Consider the following 21961-nt stretch of genomic DNA (forward strand, 5'->3'; position numbering starts at 1 on the left):
AACACAACCACAACAACTGTCCTGTGATTGGTCTAAACAGATTTTTGAAGCCCCCGACGTAAGACGTCTAACGAAATCAGAGAAATATTATTTTTGCAGACAAACAATCTTTCAAGTAATAATTTGTCGGTATAGTTCTAACATGTCCTATATAAAGACTCAGTTAGTCTAGAGCTGATAATTTTCAAACTGCGAATAGAAATGTACCCTTGCTGTTCTTTATCAAGAGAAAACGCTGAATGATCTATGGCGAAGGCTAAAGCTGTTAAGTTGTTAGGTTAATCCGTTGCTGACTCCTGACTCAGAAAGCTGCTGTTTCAGTTGTAAGCTAGCTTCGCTCATATATTAAAAGTTAAACACGACCATCTTAGTTCAAGACTTTAATCGAAAACTGTCCTGTGCGCGCAAGCATTGGAGAAAAAGGAACTGAAGTGGTGAAACGAACGTTCAGTGCAGAAATCAACACATGCTGGGAACGTCCCGAGGGCGCCAACCAGCAACAAACCAAACAAACACCCAACGGCCGCTACATAACATCTTTCCTTCCCCGGCAAGAATGAAAAACGGGCGGGAAGCGATGAAGAAACAAAATGCGATCTAATAATAACATGCGTTTTCAACGAACGGTGAATAAAGCACAATTTACATATAGCCTACACTATGATGGCACACAAAAGTTGCAAAATGTGCTGAACTGCGAAAATAAGAAAATTCCAACATGTATCACAAATCATCAGATGTAAAATTTTGTAGAAATGGTATTACGGTCATAAATTGTACAACAGTAAATTTGGGTAACATCTCAGCGCCACAGTCTTAAAGTATCGTGCAATAAAAAAATAAGAATAAGTGTAGTAGCGTCAGCAGCGGGTCGGTCGCCCAAAAACAGCCACTATGTGTACAGTGTACACCATAACAAAAGAACGCAAAAAAAATATTTCTCCACGGCAGGGGTTAACCGTCAGAGAATATGGCAATTAAGGCCATCAGGGAGCGTGGCAATTAAGGCCTTTAAGATAAGCACAATCGGCAGTCTAACGCTATCACACGTAACACCAGATTGTGAGAGATATTTGCCAAAGGTTATAATAAACCCTTGACAGGCACGACAAAGTGACAACTGGGCAACAAAAGACTAGGTCGAACTGATTTTAATTTAAATTCCAGCGATAGTACATGATGCATGGAGTGTAGGGCTATAGGCTAGACGTCAAACTCAAGTTACCCTTTGTAGGCTTGAATGGTTTCCGGAGAATGGCTAAGCGGTGTTGAGCGTCTGGAATAAACGGGTTGGTTGCTGAAAAGCGGACAAAGCAACATGGCGTCGGACGGCGAGCCAAATCTCGCGGCAAATCTTGCACCGGTTGTAGGTAAAACATTTCTTGAATTGTTCGACGGCGGGTTGAATTTTGCGGCAAATCTTGTATGGGTTGTAGGTAAGACATTTCTTCAAATTTGTAGTCGGACGGCGAATTAAATTTCGCGGCAAATCTTGTATAGGTTGTAGGTAAGATACTTCTTCAAAGTTGTCGTCGGGGTCACCAGAATATATGGCGAAGGCTAAAGCAGTTAGGTTGTTAGGTTAATCCGTTGCTGACTCCTGACTCAGAAAGCTGCTGTTTCAGTTGTAAGCTAGCTTCGCTCATATATTAAAGTTAAACACGACCATCTTAGTTCAAGACTTTAATCGAAAACTGTCCTGTGCGCGCAAGCATTGGAGAAAAAGGAACTGAAGTGGTGAAACGAACGTTCAGTGAAGAAATCAACACATGCTGGGAACGTCCCGAGGGACGTCCCCAACCAGCAACAAACCAAACAAACACCCAACGGCCGCTACAGATCTTATCTGGTCTTTTCCCAATTTTCGATGAACAAAGGACATTTAAGTAAATTAGACTTGGACATTAAAAAATTTGGGACAATTTAATAAGAGTTTATCAAATTCGAATGTTTTGTTTTAGAGTGAACCCTTACAATCTTTGTGGTAGCGACAAAAAGCGCACTTAACCTTCTGCGAGGTTGTGTGTTTATTGTCATGATAAACCCTTTTCCTACGGAATTGCGCTGTACTCTATTTATTATTATGACCGTTTTTAGCAGGCTATACATGACCCCGCTTTAATTACTTCCGATTTACTTGAGTCGTACTGCAGGGCTCTTAGCGTTGAAACTGATTTTGATCTACAGAACTAACCCAATTTGATGTGCATTGGAGGTAAAAATGATGTGATCACGACTGACCAAAGGTTCATTTACAATGTTTTTATCTACGTGCACAAGCTGTTCACGTATGGGCCATTACTTTTTAATCCAGTGTTAATCAGTGGCCTAAATATCCCGGCAACAAACGAAGCAGGGATACTTGGTGAAGCTGCCTTGTTGTCCTAACAGAAAGTTGACCATTTTCCAATCAACGCATATCTCCCAGTTATGCTCAGTATAAGAAAGTTTCTTCAGGACCATCTTTACACTTTGATAGTGTTCCTTTAAAATGACTGAGTGGCCAATTGGAACACAGGTAAACTTATTTCCGTTGTGAAGTAGCACACATTTCAAGCCTTTTTTGGAGCTGTCAATGAATAACCTCCATTCTTCTGGTTTATATTCAAGTCTACCCATAGATGAAAGAAGTCCTTCGATGTTATTACAGTTGTAATGAAAAGTGGTATATGGTACCTTAGCCTGTAAGGTTTACCCACTACACTACAAAGTCTGTTTCCTTGTGTATATCTTAACAGTGAACTTTGATAGACTTCAGCAATAATGACACAGGAATGACTACTGTATAATCTGATTATATTTGAAGCTTCTTTGAACGAATACATCAAGATAGAACATTGTGACAGCAACAGCATAAAGACATGTTGCGGCGTTGAACGTAGAAACCAAAAAGAACTGAATAAATCAAAATGCACGCACAGGGGAAGCATCGATTACGTCACGCAGTGTTATGCTTCACTGATTCGATAGACGAGAATTCTATGTCGTACACAATTTTATGTTACATTAATTGATATATTTATCACATAACCTTCCGCAAGAAAATTTCTTTAGTGAAACAAAGGAATTTTATGATCATGATAAAAACAATTCTCGGTGAACAATAATGAAAACAATAGCGTTGATAACAATAGTCAATATAACACGTAAAATGTAGATCACATAACAATAAACGTTGAAACATAGTTACAATACAATTCATATTGGCAATACATTCGCAAAAAGATAGTAATATGTTTTCTGTAATTCATAAAGCAAAATTAGTATACAAAACAAACAATGATGACATTTATGTCACGACTTTAAATAGAAAACAGAATGTCTTGACACGTCACGCGAATGCTTGCAAAAATGAGGAAACGTCGGCAAATGTTTCATCTCACGTTTCTTTCACGCCGTTTCCGTAAACAAAATGGTATAAAAGTTTCGTATGTTCACGCGTTCTGATCAACATAAGAGAAATTTGCACTAGGCATTTTCAAATATAAGACCATTCAATCATATTACAGCGTCTGGTTTTCCCAGTGTAGCTGCGTGAATATTTCACTTGGAAATACGCGTTTTGCAAAACATATATATAAAATTAGTCAAATACGTTTTGTAATTGACATTCAACATAGTGTATCGGTGTTAGCCTTGGGCATTTGTTTAACCTTCGAAAACAACCGCTATGTTTTAAAGCATAACAAAATAACACAAAGAAAAATTTCTCTCCGGCATGGTTGAACCGTTAGAGAGTATGGCAATTAAGCCACCATCAATTAAGGTAAACTACACAATAACGCTATAATATATACTACATAGAGAAAAAACAAACAAAAAATCATTACTGAATGTCCAAATACCGACAAAGTGTTTTCACTGGAGTGCTTTGTTCGTCGGTCATTCTTGCATTCGAAGTTGGTTGAAGTCCAGGCGATTCTTCGTCACCGTCGTTGTAGTTGATTTGTTCGAATGTCATATTGTCGAGATGTCTGTCGGCTAGATCCAATGAGTGTTGTATGGGTTGTGGATGAGACATATCTTCGAAACTTGTAGTCTGAGATCACTAGACTTCTCTCAACCTCAAATTTAATTGTTCATAGGTTGCTCAAAAAAGAAAAGCGTAGTTCTCAGCGATTTCGGCTCCACCACACTTGTAATGGAAATGTCTTCTTTTATCGTCAATTCGTCCTCACTCGGTTGCATCAGTTTGTAATGAAAAGTGGTATATGGTCCCTTAGCCTGTAAGGTTTACCCACTTACACTACAAAGTCTGTTTCCTTGTGTATATCTTAACAGTGAACTTTGATAGACTTCAGCAATAATGACACAGGAATGACTACTGTATAATCTGATTATATTTGAAGCTTCTTTGAACGAATACATCAAGATAGAACATTGTGACAGCAACAGCATAAAGACATGTTGCGGCGTTGAACGTAGAAACCAAAAAGAACTGAATAAATCAAAATGCACGCACAGGGGAAGCATCGATTACGTCACAAAGTGTTATGCTTCGCTGATTCGATAGACGAGAATTCTATGTCGTACACAATTTTATGTTACATTAATTGATATATTTATCACACAGTACACAAAATCATCTTCTTGAGAGAAAAATAGCATGAACATTTTTTCTCTGTCCTATTAAATCGTTATTTTTGTTGCCGAATTAAGAATATTATGATCACTGAGGCGAGAAGCCAGCACTTCAAAAAAACGTGATCCAAATGTTTTAAAAGAGGCCCAAAATAAACTCTAGAATTTTTGGCATAAAAACAATTTTAGCGACTTTCAAGCCAAATTTAACATAATTTTGCATGCGACCTGGGACGTCGAAGCAAGCCAACTGCTGAGTTGATTCTCAAGCTAGAAAAAAGAACACCAACAATTCTGCGTTCTGATTGGTTTAAACAGGTTTTTGAAACCCTACGTCGGTTGTCGAACAAAACCAGATTTTAGTTTTAGGTCTTTGACGCCTCTTTAAACAAAGGTAACTTTGTCTAACACTACTCAAACCTCAGGTTGTCAAGTTTCAAAATCAATTCTTAAAGAAACATTCTTATAAATATATTTACTTTGTTCTCATAACTTGAATGGCTGTCTTAACTAGGCAAACCAGCATGCACAATCTGGGTGAAGAATCTTGCATAATCTACCCGTCTTATTTTTCTCTTCTACCAAAAATCACTTTAGATCAACTTTTTTAACGTTGATGAAAGTTATTAAACACTAATCCAGACCATAAACAAAAACTTTATTAAGTAAAGAAATACAGTCAGTAACAACAATCGTTATTTAGTGCGTAAAATCTCAATTCTTGAACGTCCATGGTTGCAAAGTATGTCAGCTTTACCATCGGCGTTTGCGTCGAGAAGAATGACCTCATCACTGGCACCGGTGCAGAAATGAGATTCAAAAACCGCGTCTGCGTTAAAGACTGCATTTTCGGACAACTTGACTGACAGCAATCTGGCAGATAAGAAGAAATACTGCAGTAATCTGACAATATTTCGAAGTAAATCAATAGTAAACGTACCATAAGCTCTAAAGTGGAAACAAACAAACGTTTAAGTCCAGTGAACGAAGCATGTGCAAAAACTTTCCTCAGTAACAAAAATTTACAGTGTAGAAGTGACATTACCTTTTCTCCTTGTCCTGACACAGCAAATCATCCAAGCCATCACCATTGAAATCCGCCGAATATTTTGCGCCTCTACTGCAGTCCTGTATGTAACCAGACCATCCGAGTGCAGCGAAACGTCCAGATGTATCCCCGTACAAAATGTGGCTGTTAACACAAGACCGTGCACGTCAGACAAATCTTTGTAAAGGACAAGGTAGTTGTAATAAGTTGATGCTTGTAATATCGGCTCACACAGAGCGTACACACAACACGTTCTCTACTATCGAAGAATGACCTCCTTCGCTAATCCCAATGACAAACTTAACTTCACACGAACTTAAAGGGAATAGTACTTAAATTAAATGATAGCATTAAATGATTAAAGTTAAGCATGGAAATCACATAAAATAACAAGAATTAACTCATAGTTTCATTAATGAACAATTTCGTGAATACAATAACAATTTGACTCAAACATTATCACAGTAGTTGTGAGAAGAAAACTTACAAAATGCCACTGTCCTCGCCACACATTGCATCCTGGTTAAGGTCGCCGTTAAAATCGCCAAACACCCACCGGAGTGTTTTAGAAGCTGGGCAGGGATTATTGAGCGGTTTTATCGGCGTTCTCCTGAACATCTTGATCACTAGAAATATATTAATTTTATAAAATAAATAAAAAGTAGCAGAAGTTGAACTTTTATCAACGAGTGTTATCTGTCAAGTATCCTGCTCTGTGTTGTACTAAAGATAAACAATTACTTGGCTCCTCGCTATACAACCCAACTCTACCAGATATACATGGCTGAGTGTTGCATGATGAAGGTGCAGATTGGGTTGTACGCGGGTCTGTTCCACCGGGACAATCCTTATCAAGCCACCGCACAAAGGTTCCAGTGCTACTTTCTTTTTTCAGACAATGACGTCGATACCATTTCCAGCCGCGACCACAGCTTTTCGTGCAAGGAACACTTTCGTACCAAGCGGACCATTGCGGAAGCGCTGAAGAGATGAAAGATAAGCTGATTCCAGTTGAGCAAAAAGTTTTAAATGGAACATTTGCCTGAGTTTCTGATTTCCTAGGTCAAATACCGTCTGTACACTGTGGTACGTTGCACTTTATAGCATTTGAACTCAGTCCAACGCACGTTCCAACAACTCCTTGGCAGTTTCTAGACCTAAAAGAATACATCGAATAAATGCACGTAAAATTAGCAAATATGGATAAGCGAGTCTACTACTACCTTCACTTGTACATACATATACAAATCCATGAACTTGTTGAAAGCAAGACACATGCACTCTTGGATGCCCAAATATTTTGCGGAATGTATACAACTGATTTAACTTTATTATTTAAGTTTAACTTTATTTTGAAGTAGATGGCGGCTGTTATAATGTATAAAAGCGAAAACAAACATGCTTGGTGACTGGGGTTGGTGAGTTGTGTCTTAGCATCTACTTTCACTCGTACAAATACACGAAAGCTCAGCTTGCTCAAGCTTAATTTACACAAAATCTTCCTGTTGTCATTTCAGTACAGTTTGAGTACAGGATATAATTTAAAACATTTTAATTAAATTAATTCACATGCTTGCCTATGGCCAGCTGTTAGGGTGGTAACATATTAAGAAAATGCTATGAATTTCAAGAAAACTGTCCTGAAAAATTAAACATATTGAGATATAGAAACACAAAGACGTTTAACAACGTAAAAATCAAACCCAGTTTATGTCGAACACATGAGACACTACATTAATAAATATCATTGAAAGAACCAGATTTACGCGCATGGAAATCACTTTATGACATCATAATCGTCATAAACTACACGAAAATGAATTGCAACTTTGAGTAGAAAATTGTTTAACTGCTGGCAAAAGCATTTTTAATAATTCCATTTCCTCTATATTACTTGATAAAATTACATTGATAAAAGGTCAACTTTTATTAGCACTTGAATTATAACTGGCTCAGTAAAAACAAAATTAATATTTTATAATACTTAGTTCATATCACTTTCATCGGCAAAGCTTAAGTGTAACATATTTACGCTAAACACTTCAACCTGATTTGGTATGAGTTGTCCCCACAAGTTCTGGTGCATTGTCCATATGCGGTCCAGGGTCCCCACTGAGATGGCGACTGGCAATTGCTAGGACGGTTACTATCAACACATTTCTTTCTCCTGAATGAGTATGTGTTGGGATAGTGATATTCACAATCCTGCAAATACAATGTAACAGCAACTGCTCGATTGTAATAAAAATACTTAGTTAAGAAATCAAATACTCAAACATTCTAATCTTTTCATTACTGTAACAATTTCACCACCATGCTAACATTTGATAAACAACTTTATACGTCTTAATTTATTTTGTGATCATTTTACAACTGTGCAATGGGAATTGCTATGCCATTTAATCTATGCACACCGTTTTGTAGTACCACATGTGATAGTTAAAAAATGTCTAAAGCTTAAACCCCTGCTTACAATTTTTACTTGGGCTCATTAGTTAGTATTTCGTTTTGCACAAAGAAATGAAAAAATCAAATGGTACTTACAGTAATAGTTCCATAAACGCAAGAGCGATGAGAAAGTATATATTGATTAGTACACCTGCATTTGCTCCAAGGTCCAAACTGACCCCAATGTTTTGGCCCTGACAAATAATACAAGTTTTATAAAACTTTACAACAATTTACATTCTAGTGATTCAACAAGAATGGCATTAACAGCTTTCGAAACCATTTTCTACAAAGATTTAAGTTAATTGAAATTTTATTGTAAGTATGGAAAAAGATTAACAGCAATTAACATTTATTATAACTTGCATTGATAAATAGACAAACGTTTTTGGTACACACAATCAATATCAGAGTTGTAACTACTCAAGCCACATTTTCAAAAAACTCCAATATGTGAATAAAGTGCTAGCTGTCAGTTTACTCTCCCACCAGATAATATTTTATTGTAGGAATGTGTTACACAAACGTGGTTTAAATTGTTGCATCCGCGGCTTTTGTCAAAAACAGTCGAATACAGTAAATTTGTTTCAGTATTTGTAACACATCAAATCTAAACATAAAAACAGGCTAGGAATGCGAAATTATGCATTTCAAAACTTGAATGTCAACGTAAAACGTTTTACTGTAATTACAAGAAATTGAAATAAGTTTGTCTTGAAAAAAAACTTCTGGTTTGACATAATCTTGGCATGAAGTTTCCTTGCCTTCATTTTAACATACTTCTACTGCTAATAATGGAATATGTTACTAATTTGTGAGTTTATATTTAAGTTTTGCTTTTTTATAAAGGTTTGGAAGCTTTGGAACAAGCAATGAATTAAAAGCCCATGATAAAAAAATTTTAATTGCAAATGTCACATAAAATTAATGATTTTTCAAGCACTGTTTAAGCAGCATGTTGGATGTTTTATGGATATTAAGCAAGCTGTTTGATAGATAAAGCTTGCATTGCATAGAGGGCATGTACCTGTACCCATACTCACACCATAAGATGTTTTGTAAAATAACTTTCTTCATTACCTACCTTGAAAAATAGTGAAAACTTAAGTTTCCTCTAAAATAATTACTTTAATAACAATTTTGCAATAACAATTGCAATGCATGATTTGTTTTGTTGTAAGTAGGTAAAGATCTAGTTTTGAATATATCTTCTATAATAACTGCAATGAATATTTATTGACACAACCAATAAATTGAAAAAATCTTAGTTATACCCGTATAACCAGATGAACCACCACTGCCACCAGTTGTACCACCACCACTACCACCAGAAGTACATCTCGGGACAGTGCAGGGTACAGTACTAGCACTGACTCCATAGCACTTACCATAACCTGCAGGGCAATCTCTCTCCCTAAAACAAAGCATGCACATATTACCAGTCTAAAATTTAACTTGTATTTTCATGCTCTTGGAAGCCAGACATTATTCTGCCACCCAGACAATACAACGTGACTAGAGCAGCCACTGAGTCAGGCTGTTATTCAATCCCCGCATGCCCTGTATTGCGTGAGGAAGACAAAAGCCATAACTTGGTCTGTGGTTTGCTCCTTTCAGTCACACTCACAAGCACCAGAATTTGCCTTTTCCCAATTGTAAAGGATTGAGCAAAAACACCCATTAATTGCTCAATACTGTTTAGCATTATTGAGCTTCAATCCTTATCTCTGGGATTAACCGAAAAGTAGTTATATTATGTCTGGTTAAGTGTTTGGTTGGTCATGCCTTTATATCAGCGAAGCGTCATAGAATGCCTTTCTTAAAGCATTGCTGCCCGCTGCCAATGGTAATGGACATCGCTGCAGTTTCGACTATATTTGACAGATCAAGCTGCCTTCAGCGAATGTATTCGACATGAACCCTTGCTAGACCTCTCACACACATATTACAGGATTTGTTGGTGTTGTAAATAAAATCTACAAATGTAAAAATCTACACTGTTTACTGTTTAGGACACGCCCTTGATTTATGGTCAACTTATTTTTACACCTGCTTCCCAACTAGGACTAAACAACTAGGAACCAACAACACCAACAAAAGTCAAAAATGAGCTGTAGTTTAGCATCTAACTTCACAATCCGCGAGTTAAGCTTTTGTGAAACATGGTTTCTCTAAAAAAAACTCATTATTTTTAATTCATTGACTCGCCCTTAACTTGTGGTCAACTTATTTTAACACCTGCTTCCCACTTGACAAAACTTGACCTAGTAGAAACTAATTTACCATTGTATAATATTCAGTCTATAAAAGTTTAAAAATTGAAAAGATATTAAACATTGTAATATTTCATTGTAACATTATAATATTCTGTCGGTGTCAATGTGAATAAGCTCAAAAGATATTTAACATTGTCCAACAACACATACTTAATTTAGGGATATATTTATACGAGTTTAACCTCTGTCTAAAAGCATAAGTTCCACAAGTTCTGGAACATCGTCCATAACTGCCCCAGGGTCCCCACTGAGTTGAAGTGCAAGTTGTTGGACGATGATTAGCAACGCATATCCTTTTACTGAACAGGATCGTGTTGGGAAACTTCTTTCTGCATTGCTGCATATACACCATAATACTAAGTATAAACAGAAGATTAAACGTAAAAAACTATAAAGCCAAAACAATCATTAAACTTTAGATTTTATCTGATTTCTACTGATATATGTTTACTATGTCATTGCAATGTAATTGCTACCATCATCTGGTAATGTATGCTCAACGTTTTAATGCACAACTCTTTTCAGCTTTATTTTGTTACAGTTTAACAGCATTGCTCTGAGTGCTGGAACACTGTCACTATAGCACAACATACTCAGCACTTCGCAGAACTTTCAGTTTCAAAACATTGTCATTCTTTTAGTTGGGTCTTTGTTAATGAACATTCCTTTCCACACAAAACCAACAAAAACGATAAAGGTACTTACAGTATAAGTTCCACCAATGCAAGTACGCGCAGCAAAGGAAAATGCACTTGTACATGTGCACTGCCCATATGGTCCAAAATCACTCCAACGTATCGACCCTAAGAAACAATTAAGGTTTGCTAAAACTTTTTTACAATATAAATTCCATTGGTTCAATGAAACAGTGACAATATAAGTCCAAAAATACACATAGTATAGCTGATGAACAAACTGTATTGTAATGACTGTATAATGAGCATTGTCAAAATTCTGAACAGGATTTACAGTTTGAAAAAACTCAATTAATGTATTATTTTAAGCACAAGTGAATTTAAAACAATTGCTAACCAAATAAGGTTGTGAGACAAATAATAAAACACATACAAAAAAATTGGTGACACTGCAGCGGACTTATATTAACCAAGATATACATTGTTTAGTCTTGTGACAGGAAATCAGATCTTTACAATCCAAAAGGTATACGTACTTGTATAAAAAGATTATATAATTATTATTCTTGTTATTAGGAAAAACAAATGTGTGATATCGAGAAAATAATAGATTAAAAATAAAACCTGTTGTACCGCTGCCACCTGTTGTACCACCGCCACCACCTGTTGTACCACCACTGCCACCAGTTGTACCACCAGTTCCACCTGTTGAACCACCAGTTGTACCACCGCCACCACCTGTTGTACCACCACTGCCACCAGTTGTACCACCGCCATCACCTGTTGAACCACCACTGCCACCCCCTGTTGAACCGCCGCCGCCACCTGTTGTACCACCACTGCCACCAGTTGAACCACCACTGCCACCAGTTGTACCACCGCTGCCACCAGTTGAACCACCGCCGCCACCAGTTGAACCACCGCCGCCACCAGTTGAACCACCGCTGCCACTTGTTGAACCTCCACTGCCACCTGTTGTACCACTGTTGCCTATTTTCAAGTTTTTGCAGTACAATGCATTCAATTCCTTGACATCCTCTTCAGATAAGTCAAGCCTATAGTCAGGCACTCCTTTTGTTTTAGTATCTAAAATCATGTTTCAAAAAATAAAAACACGTCAATCAAATCAGTCAAACTTACACAAGTCAATCCTGTGGTCAGGTACTCCTTTTGTCGGAGTATCTAAAATCACATTTCAATAGTATGGAAATTTCACAAACTGAAAACTGCATGGAAGCAAGTTTTAAGTTCATGCAATGTTTAGCGAAAAGATGTCATAAAAAAATTCAAATTTTTATGCCAGGGGTGGGCAACGTTTTGCTCATTCCGTTCCCTTTTGATGCGAGGTGATGGCCTGTGATCGGCTTGACAATGCTATCACGTAGGAGTTCTGCAAGAGTTGTAATCAACTGTCCTATCTTAATGTTTTGTCATTGGGCTAATTGCTACACTTTTGTTGATAATATGTTGTGTTCCATGGTATATAGATGGTACCTGTACATCCATGGTTGACTGGTTGTTACCAGCATGATTATGTATTACAACACGCCAATATAACTTGGCTTAATCAACCTGATCTGATCATACCCTTTGACAATCCGTGAGTGCTTAGTGGGATGGATGTGTAGCTTTTCATTTGTGTCGTCCTTTTAATCTATCCCAAAGCGTTACAAACTTGTCTTCCTACAATAACTACATGAGTAGGCCTTTAATATCCTCTGTGCAATGGGAATACAACATTCTGATTTAACTGACATGTTTCGTAAAAATATTTCATATAGGACACACAAATTACAGCAATAATCATTACAAACAAAATAATAGAAAGTAATGTAATCATCGTAATGACAACTACGTTAACAGCAAGTCAACGTCCAAAATATGAATCATAAAACAGAGGAAGCATGGCGCAGCTGCGAATATAACAAGGAAGCTCGGAAACGATTAAACAGAATTGACCGGTTGACCACCTAGCAAGCTAGCATTGATATAAGTCAGGCATAGCACAAAATCAAAGATGTTTTACCAGGTAACTTCTCCAACACTACGTTTCCATTTGATGAAAAGTCTTTTTCTCCGTAATGCATAAGCGAGTCAAAATCATATGGAGATCCCAAATCAAGTGCATATTTGAGTGGAATCAATTTGAAATTGTGTTTCGACCCTTAAAACATTCTATTATTAGGTATAACTGACAATACAAAAATGACTTTAACGCAAACTAACTGTCAAATGTAAGTAACTACCAATAGGTGAAAGCAAGCTGTCAACTTATCAAAATAATAATTATTTTCAGCAGAGTCAATTATACTTTCATGACATATCAATGTCTATTGCTCAAGAGTTGAGTAATTGAAATTTTAAACTCAGGAATCAAAATTCGCATTTTTGGTCAAAACATAATACACCAACACAGGCTATTCCGTGCAGCATTCTCACAAAAGTGCTCCTAAAAAGGTCACGCTTGAGCGAAGATCCGGCAGCACAAACAGGAATTACTGAAGTTAGGCGCCAATGATATAGAGTACAGGCAACAGTATACGGTGGGACCTCGTTAATCGTTAATTTTTTGACTTTGACAAAAAATAATCGCCCTAGTGATCAGCATTAAATAATAAATTTAGCTGCTAGTAAAGGCTGAAAACTTGACAAACACTAAATTCACAGTAAGAGCATTTAACAATCATCCTTTTGTTTGTCACAATAACATCCAAGCTTTTTAACCTATCCAAAAAATTGAGATAAAGTGAGGAATAAAGACATCAAACCTTCCCGGACATTTTCCAAGTGAAGTTTGACATATTCATCACGGTCTGGCCGAGATTGTTCATGCCTAAAACCAAAGGCATGTAATAGTTCGTGGGCGACAATAGACCAGTGTTCACAATTATACCCAATGCTTAGATCTTGGCCAGTGGCGGCAATAGTTGTCCTCCCAAACTTAGAACTGCAATATATTAACATTGAAAATACCACTGATTAAAACTCAATTTCATTTGACAAGAAATGCAGTATAGATGACGATTACTAGGGTAAGAAGGGATGTGATAATGTGCTGTGCTTGTGAGAACTCGACGTCTTCTACTTTCATGATTGTGAGTGCAAGAACATACAATGTCATAAAAAAAAAGAAGTTTTAAGTTGATAAACATGTTTTTGGTGTTAAGCTGTCTACTTTCCAGGGTAAGCATTGTCGGAATACAGAAGACGTGTTAATACGAATGCCATATAGCAAAACCCCTGTTATCCGACACAAAGTTATGGATAATTTATTTCTTGTTGTGCATTTTACACCTTTAATCCAGGACCAGAAACCCTGCTGTCTGACTCTGAAGTTTTGGATTAGATACGTTAAATGAATAAAAAAAAATCCAATAAACCAGATTGCGTGAAGAGCGTAGCAAAGGCTGTTGGTTGTGAATGCAAGTTTTGGTGAATTTGTTGTAGATCACCAAAACGATTAGCTAATGATCTACAAACAATGAAAGCAGCAGTGAAATCGGTAGATGAGATCATTGTGAAAATGCTTAGTCAGTCCTGGCACGATAGTTAATAAAAGCATGACGTTAAACTTATCTCCAATTCCTGGCTATCATTAACATTTTTCTACAGTGCATTTAGGGTGCCTCAAGGTTATCCCCCACAAATTTCTGACAACAACCATTGTGACGTGGGCCTGTTCTTGTTTCCTGTATTTCACCCTAATATTCTTTTCATTCCGATTATCCAAATATCTTGCTAAATCACCATTTTGTGTAGTAGTCTAGGATAATTATTTATCGATCACATTTAAAGGAATGTATGAAATAAAAACATTTGAAAGCAGGAAGCTATGTTATTGATCTTTTAGGACTGATATATCGTACATATTTGCACATTTAATTTGTAAGTTTGTAAATTAGGTAAGTAGAAGTTTAAATATGATACATGTGACAATCTAAGCATCACATAACAATCCCCAAACAACAACAGTGAGTTACTACAAAGAACCGTCAGCTGCAAACATTACAGGTAGAAAAAGTTTCATAAAAACAACAGATTGTACTTGATTCAATTTGATAGGTATGGCACATTTTCTACCTACACAGGCTGCATGCATGTATATGTGATATTTTGTACAAATTGATTTTTGCTATTTCTACATTACTTGTTACATCTGCGTCATCTGTTACACTATTTGCTTGGTTTGTGCAATAATTGTGCTTAAACAGCCTTTTCATATTTTTTTTGTTTATGACTTTTCGCTAGTGGTCTGTGTAGTTGCAGGGAAAAAGTAACTGTTGTACATCTCTGTTATAAACGATATTGCAATAGAATAGTTGTTAATAACCAAGAACTTAAAATTAAATTACACCGTCAGTGAAACCAAACTTTATGCCATCTTTTGCAAAACTATTAGAACAATTTATACAAAGTGGCGTGAAGTATCATCCCAGTAACTTTAAAAACTTAAAAAGAAGTGTTAAAAAAGCTAAAGCAATATGTTACAATATTCATCTAGGTCTAGGACTAGTCTACGACATACCGACATCCACTTTTCCGTACATATTTGATATAATCTGAGTCCGATGAGGATAAGTAAGGCTTAAATTTGAAGCATGATTGCTTCTCCAATTCATTGTGTCCTTCTTTGATTGCTTTAACAGCTTCTGGGACTGATTCTGGAATATCAAAGTGGTTGAAATTCTGAAAAAACTGATTCTTCAGCATGAAAATATGCAGAACTTACTAATTTTGTCATCCATTTCGAAATAAATTACAACTTTTTCATTTTCAATGTCCTCATTCCACCGTGAAGTAAAAGTCTCTGCTGATCCAACCTGAAGTGAAAATTCTTGATACTCGTCATCTTCTTCGTAACCATATACCTGAAAAAATAATAATATCAAAAATCCTTGTCATTTATTGTTGAGTTGAGGAAATCAATGCAACGTTTTAACTCATCCATGATCTTTTAAAACCTAACTTTACCCATTTTAGTATCGACTGGTTCAGATTTTAGAATTTCAATGAACTTTTGTGGACAAAAATATACATATATCTTAAGTTTCTCACAAATCTATAAATAAATGCAAAAAAACAATAAATTTTTTATTTGTTCTCTAAATATATTTAGTGTTTCTTTGTATACATATTTATGCAGTGTATATATATATTTAAATATACATATATACATATGCTATATATTATATTTTTCTATATATATACTGTAGTATTGCTTGAATTTGGAATTTTCTAATACTGCCGAACACTGATTTATCAACACTCCTCAGATAAAACAAGTAGTATTGAAAGCTTTGACTAACAGAACGTGAAATGTTTTATGATAAAAATTGAAAAGCCTTGTAATATTGTGATATTTGATTTATAAAACCAACCGCTTACTTTATATTTAAATTGCTTGGGACAGAGTTATCCTATTCATTGCTCATTATAAAAGCTTGTTTAATACATCAAACCACGGCATCAAATATGCTTTTTGGATTCCACCAGCATGCAAATTTATTTTTATTGTGTTCAAAAAATGGCCATTAGCCATTCCATTAGCGTTTAAGTTAGAGTTATCTGTCCCGCTAATGACCGCTATAAAACTGCTTTGATAATAATTTGTTAGCAGCTTTTAAATAATATGAACAAAAAAATCTTTGAAAGTATGTATTTTGCCACAGAAAAATTGCCAAGTAAACCACTGTTAACGATGAGCAAAAGACAAAAGAAGAATTATATTGCAGGACGACCAAAGAAAAAAAAGCTATTCAATTTTGTTGATATTTGTCTCTAAATATGGCAATTTCAACTTTAAATAATTTGCTCCAAACATACAACTTATTTCACAAAGTCAAACATTTCTTCTAAATGTGGTTTTTAATTTGCCTCCCAGATTTTTCATTTTGTTTCAGAAAATCAATGCCAATAGCTTATTATGAACTAAAGTCAAATCGGACTAATAGGGACCATCTCAGAAAGACACTACCACCTAAACAAACCTTATTACACCAATTTTTGTGTTGAATAACAGCAGTATACAATGAATTTATTGCATTTTCCACGTAAGCCAAGAACTGTTTTGCTGCAGCTTTAGGGAAAACATTTATTACATTCAAAGTCGACTGATTTCGATGTGAATGTGCTAACTGATTCTAATGTAGGGACAATATAGCATATGAGCAAACTTAATACAAGTTCAATAAAATATAAATCTTGTAACCCACCTTCAAAAAAGTTGGTAATTCAGTCTCATCGATTTGAATATCTCCTTGGAATGAGTTGGTATCTACCGCACATTTACAGCTCACTGGGCATCTATCTCTGTCCATTTCATAACCAAATGGACATGAAAAGGAGCAGAGCGAGACATCAAATTCACACTCAACCTCTAGAAACAAATAAAATCATTAAACTGAGTTTAAATGATGTAGTACTGAAATTTTTGACCTGAAAATGAGTAAAATTGATACGATGTTGCAAAATACCACAGTCCACACACAGGTAACTATAAAAATTATTAAACATATTATATGCGATGAATCCACAGGGAAAACAACATACAATATCTTGTTTATTTAAGCTTATATGCCTAATTGCCACTTTTCAGCTATTTTAGGTATTTCTGCAAACCCATACTTATGACATAATGAAAGGGTTTTGTGCGGTAACAATAATGTCGTATCAACATTTTAAACAAATAAAACTAAAAAAAATGAACAATGACAAAAAGTTCTACATGTTTAGGCCATTGGGTTCGGTATTTCAACAAACAATTAGTGCAACAGGTAGTAACAAAATATAGCAAAAATAAAACTTTTAATAAATGACATTCAGTGATATTTTGAACTTATCTTATTACTATCATTTATCATACTTAGCCTTTACACAAATTTGAATATTACATTGATCACATTCTGTAGCAATGAGCATCAAGCAGTCAGCCCCAATAATCAGCCTGGCCTATTCCTACGATTTGTAGTTCAGGTTTTTTATATTCTTGGTTGCACTTTTTATTCAAACCAACAAGTGGGTTTCAATAACACGAGTAGCTACTTACTGCATATCTATTGGTTATTCTAATGTTATTAAACAAAGGGTCTATATTTTGCCATAAATTCAATTGTCCTATTTTGACATTATTGCATCACAGGTGACATGAGTACAAGATCATATAAATCTTTACAAAAATTACCTGAACAGGTGTTCCTTTGCAAACCATTTGTGCTGCTTTTCCTGATTTCTATGCATGGATCAGTTGACCCTGTTTAAAAGGATTATTTCGTTAAAAATAAATAATATAAGATGAAGTGCAAAAACGCACAAAGTTTGCCAAGACCAATTTCAACTATCCAAGCATGGCTTGTGGCAGGCTGTAAGCAAGCTCATGATATTTGAAAAAAACTTCATCTCAACCTGCTTTTTAAAAGACCATCAATTTAGAGTTTTCATCAAGAACCGAGTTTTAAACCCATAGTTTTCCATAAAATAATAATAAAGTAATAATGATAATGATAATAAAAAATGATAAATATGATAAAATAATGATGTAAGTCAGAGGTGTCCAACCCGTGGCCCACGAACTTACATTCCGAGAAATTGGCATTTATTGTTTGTTTACTACATTTTCACAGCCACATATCAAAAACTCGCTTCGCATTACTACATCGTCCATCTCACCAAATATTGCCAAACTTGTCAGAGAAAAACAATAATGCCAAACTTCACATTGAAATGTCGACGTGTAGTAAAAACTTTGTTGAAATTACTATAACTTGGTATGTATATTGTTCTTATAATTGTAAAAGAGGATAATACATATTTCTAAGATTAGAGTTTTGGTATGAGGGTTTTAATTAAAAATTAGCAGTAAAAACTCAAGTGGCCCGCGCAATCATTCGTAAATCGCATGTGACCCTTCAGCCAAAAAGGTTGGACACCCCTGATATAGGTACAGTACTTCCTCGATTATCCGGTCAAGTTGGGTCAATATTTTCAAAAATCTGACCGGATAAGCAAAAAAAACGGATAATTGAATTTGTATTTTTACATCATAGAAATAGAAACAGAGAGAACAAATACAGTAATGTACAGAAAAATGTCATAACTCAGCACTTTTATGGTAAAAAACTGATCGAAATGTAGCAGTTTACAAAAAATTTACGCTTAATTTTCATTTGCAACAGCAAATCTACTAAAAAATTATTAAAACTTGATCCAAAGAATATCCATCAGCAAGCTCATCGAAAGAACGAACAAAATTGTCAGCGGAGATAACATCAGCACTTACTTTCTCTCCCGCAATTGCAAGACTTTTGATCCCAAAACGATTGCAAAAGCGCCATTGGAAACCATAACTTGCATTAAAAGGCTTAGGGTTTTCTTCATAAAGAAGGTCGTGAAATTCCGTGGCCTTTTCTAAGAGAATTGGCCCAGACACTGGAATTACTTTTTCACGCTGCTGTCTAAACCATAGATAAAGGGCACTGTCCAATTTATGGTACATTCCTCCTTTCATAGTTTTGGTTGCTTTAACTGATTTTGAAATGCCTAGTTCACATTTTGCCATCTTGAAATTCTTTAAACTTTCTTCACTCTTGCAAATGTCATTAACAGTTGACTTTCCGATGTTGTATTTGAACATAATTTCTGTTTTAGGATTTTTCTTCGCACCATGTCACACACCATCAGCTTGTCTTCAATAGATAAAAACTGTCCTTTTTCGTTTCACAGTAGTACTTCTCGAATATGAAGCCATCTCGATATTTATTGTTTAGGCTGGTCTAACTTCACACTACTTACGAAGGATAAGCTGCTGGACCCATAGAGACATCCTGTTTATTCAACAATTGTAACCAGTAGAAATGCAACAATTAATGCATTCTCCAGTCTAGAATTATTAGTTTGTTACGTCACAAAGAACTTAAACCTAACCTTAACAGAGTTTGGGCACACCAATTATTGCTTGTGATGACATAATTGAAATGATTGTGTGATAGATTTTTCTTTTAGGTGGTATACAGGTCATTGATCAGTGTTGATCTAGTTTTGAACAATGAGCTACAAGTACAGTAAGGTTTTTAATGAGAATGGGCCTTAGTATTATAGCAGGACGGAGCTGCTCATAACTTTGCGGTTTATTTTACTACCGGTTCACAATGTGTTCACTGCAGTGGCTACAAGGAGAAAAGAACCAAGTAGAAAATTATTTTCTGATTTTTTCCTACCAGTTCAGTGAACACTGAACAGGTTGTCACCTCCCAAAGTCATTGATCACTCGGCCGGATAATCGAATGCCGGTTAAACGAGGGACGGATAATCGAGGAAGTACTGTATTCCATTAATTCTGAAAAAAAATTCCATCATCGTGGAATTGGCCAAAATCACGAGTAGAACTAAAAACTGTTATCTAGTAGAATTAAAACTATTGATCTAATAAAGATTTATCCACAATTAACATTTTTGAGCAAGCTGCTTTAGACAAAAAATGAGAAAATTACAAAATAGTATGTCATTAATCAATGGTAATTATGACATGAGGTTTGTAAATTGTCAGTTAAATAGTTTCCTTCGTTGACATGAATGTTCAGATTGATAATAACTTAGTAATTCATGGATTTGAAATAAGTTCAATTGCTTTCGGTAAATTTATCATTCCTTGAAACATGTTCCCATACTAAGCAACTACTCAAAACAAAGTTAACATCAACTATGTTTACAACATTATTATATCAGTGTAAACAATGAATTATGATAAAACATCAAAAAGACATAAATGTATTATTTTATATCACAAGTCCATGCCAATTTAAAAACATCTAACAGCAAGTTGTTGCATTGTGCTAATATTTTCAAAACAAATAATTCATGGCAAACGAAAAACTCAAAATGTAGTTAGTATCTTTTTTGTCAGTATAAATTCAGTGGCATTTCGAAACTGTGGCTTCTATTACATCGAATAGACAATGCACAAAGAAACTTAACCAAATTTTCACAACCCCAATAATAATGTAAAATTGCTGATAATTAGTATCAAAAACTGATTATACACGATTCAGCATTGAACTTTAAAAAGTTTTCATAAAGAAATATAACTTTTCTTCCAAAGATAAAAATTCCTTATATTACCTGAAAGAGTAGAAACTACAATTGCAGCGATACTAGCGGCAGCAAATAAAATGGAAGCAATTTTTATGTATGTGGCATTGGTAATAATAATTTCATTCGCATTTGATTGGTGTTTTTTCTTGTTTCCAGTTTTTTTTCTTGATTTTCCCATTGTTTCTAAAAATGGTGAAAAATTTAGAAATATTCATCAATTTAAAGAACAATCGACATTTGGAAAAACAATCCTACCTTTGAGATTTCTCCATGAATGAGAAATAATTAAATATTATTCCATTTCTTTTTAAATTTAATTTGTGTAATTGTTCAAAAAATAAGGGAGAATAGAAAGTAATAGACTAACAGAAACACATTGCTTGCTGTCGAAACACAAGTAAGGTAGTTATCGGTATCACACTTCATTCCATGCATTGAGAATTATCAGATTTAAAGGTTTTTCACTTTATGGGGCCAATGATACTAATATTCTAGCAAGCATTTATAACCTTTTTAAAATTTCAACTTAAAACTAGTCATAAAAGCATTGTTTCTCTTATAGACAGTTGTTTGAAATTTTTGCCCAAAATCTGGTAATTGCAAAACTGTTTCGATCAATGCTGCAACTATCAAAGTTGGCCTCTTTCTTACAAATTATTTTTTAATTTATCATTTAATCTACCCGAATACTGTCTTTTAAACTGGCAACAGAAAACTAATAAAATAACTCTCTATTTCACCTGCCACTCATTACCAAAGTAGGAAATACAAAATATGTCAATAGTAGCCACTAAAGAAATTTAAAAAAAACGCCATGGCAGTAATAACAGTAGCGTGCAAATTTAAAATAAACCAATTTTTGCATTAAGTACGAAATACTATTGTTG

At 35.1% G+C, this 21961-nt stretch overlaps 1 protein-coding gene across 1 annotated transcript; it reads right to left on the reverse strand.

Moving 5' to 3' along the window:
- Nucleotides 1-5222: 5222 nt before the first annotated feature.
- On the reverse strand, nucleotides 5223-21459 carry LOC143470291 (uncharacterized). The gene is made up of 19 exons (XM_076968327.1): nucleotides 21330-21459; nucleotides 21102-21257; nucleotides 18169-18237; nucleotides 17201-17364; nucleotides 15718-15856; nucleotides 15514-15649; nucleotides 13757-13935; nucleotides 13015-13152; nucleotides 11613-12074; nucleotides 11059-11156; nucleotides 10536-10690; nucleotides 9352-9491; nucleotides 8174-8271; nucleotides 7677-7834; nucleotides 6701-6786; nucleotides 6371-6610; nucleotides 6117-6255; nucleotides 5627-5773; nucleotides 5223-5454 (listed from the first exon to the last, which is right to left on the reverse strand). The coding sequence occupies exons 2-19, from the start codon at nucleotides 21250-21252 to the stop codon at nucleotides 5277-5279; spliced, it is 2877 nt and encodes a 958-aa protein (XP_076824442.1). The 5' UTR covers nucleotides 21253-21257; nucleotides 21330-21459; the 3' UTR covers nucleotides 5223-5276.
- Between the last annotated feature and the right edge of the window lie 502 nt (nucleotides 21460-21961).

Source organism: Clavelina lepadiformis, chromosome 9 (genome assembly GCF_947623445.1).
Source record: "Clavelina lepadiformis chromosome 9, kaClaLepa1.1, whole genome shotgun sequence".
Classification (NCBI taxonomy): domain Eukaryota; kingdom Metazoa; phylum Chordata; class Ascidiacea; order Aplousobranchia; family Clavelinidae; genus Clavelina; species Clavelina lepadiformis.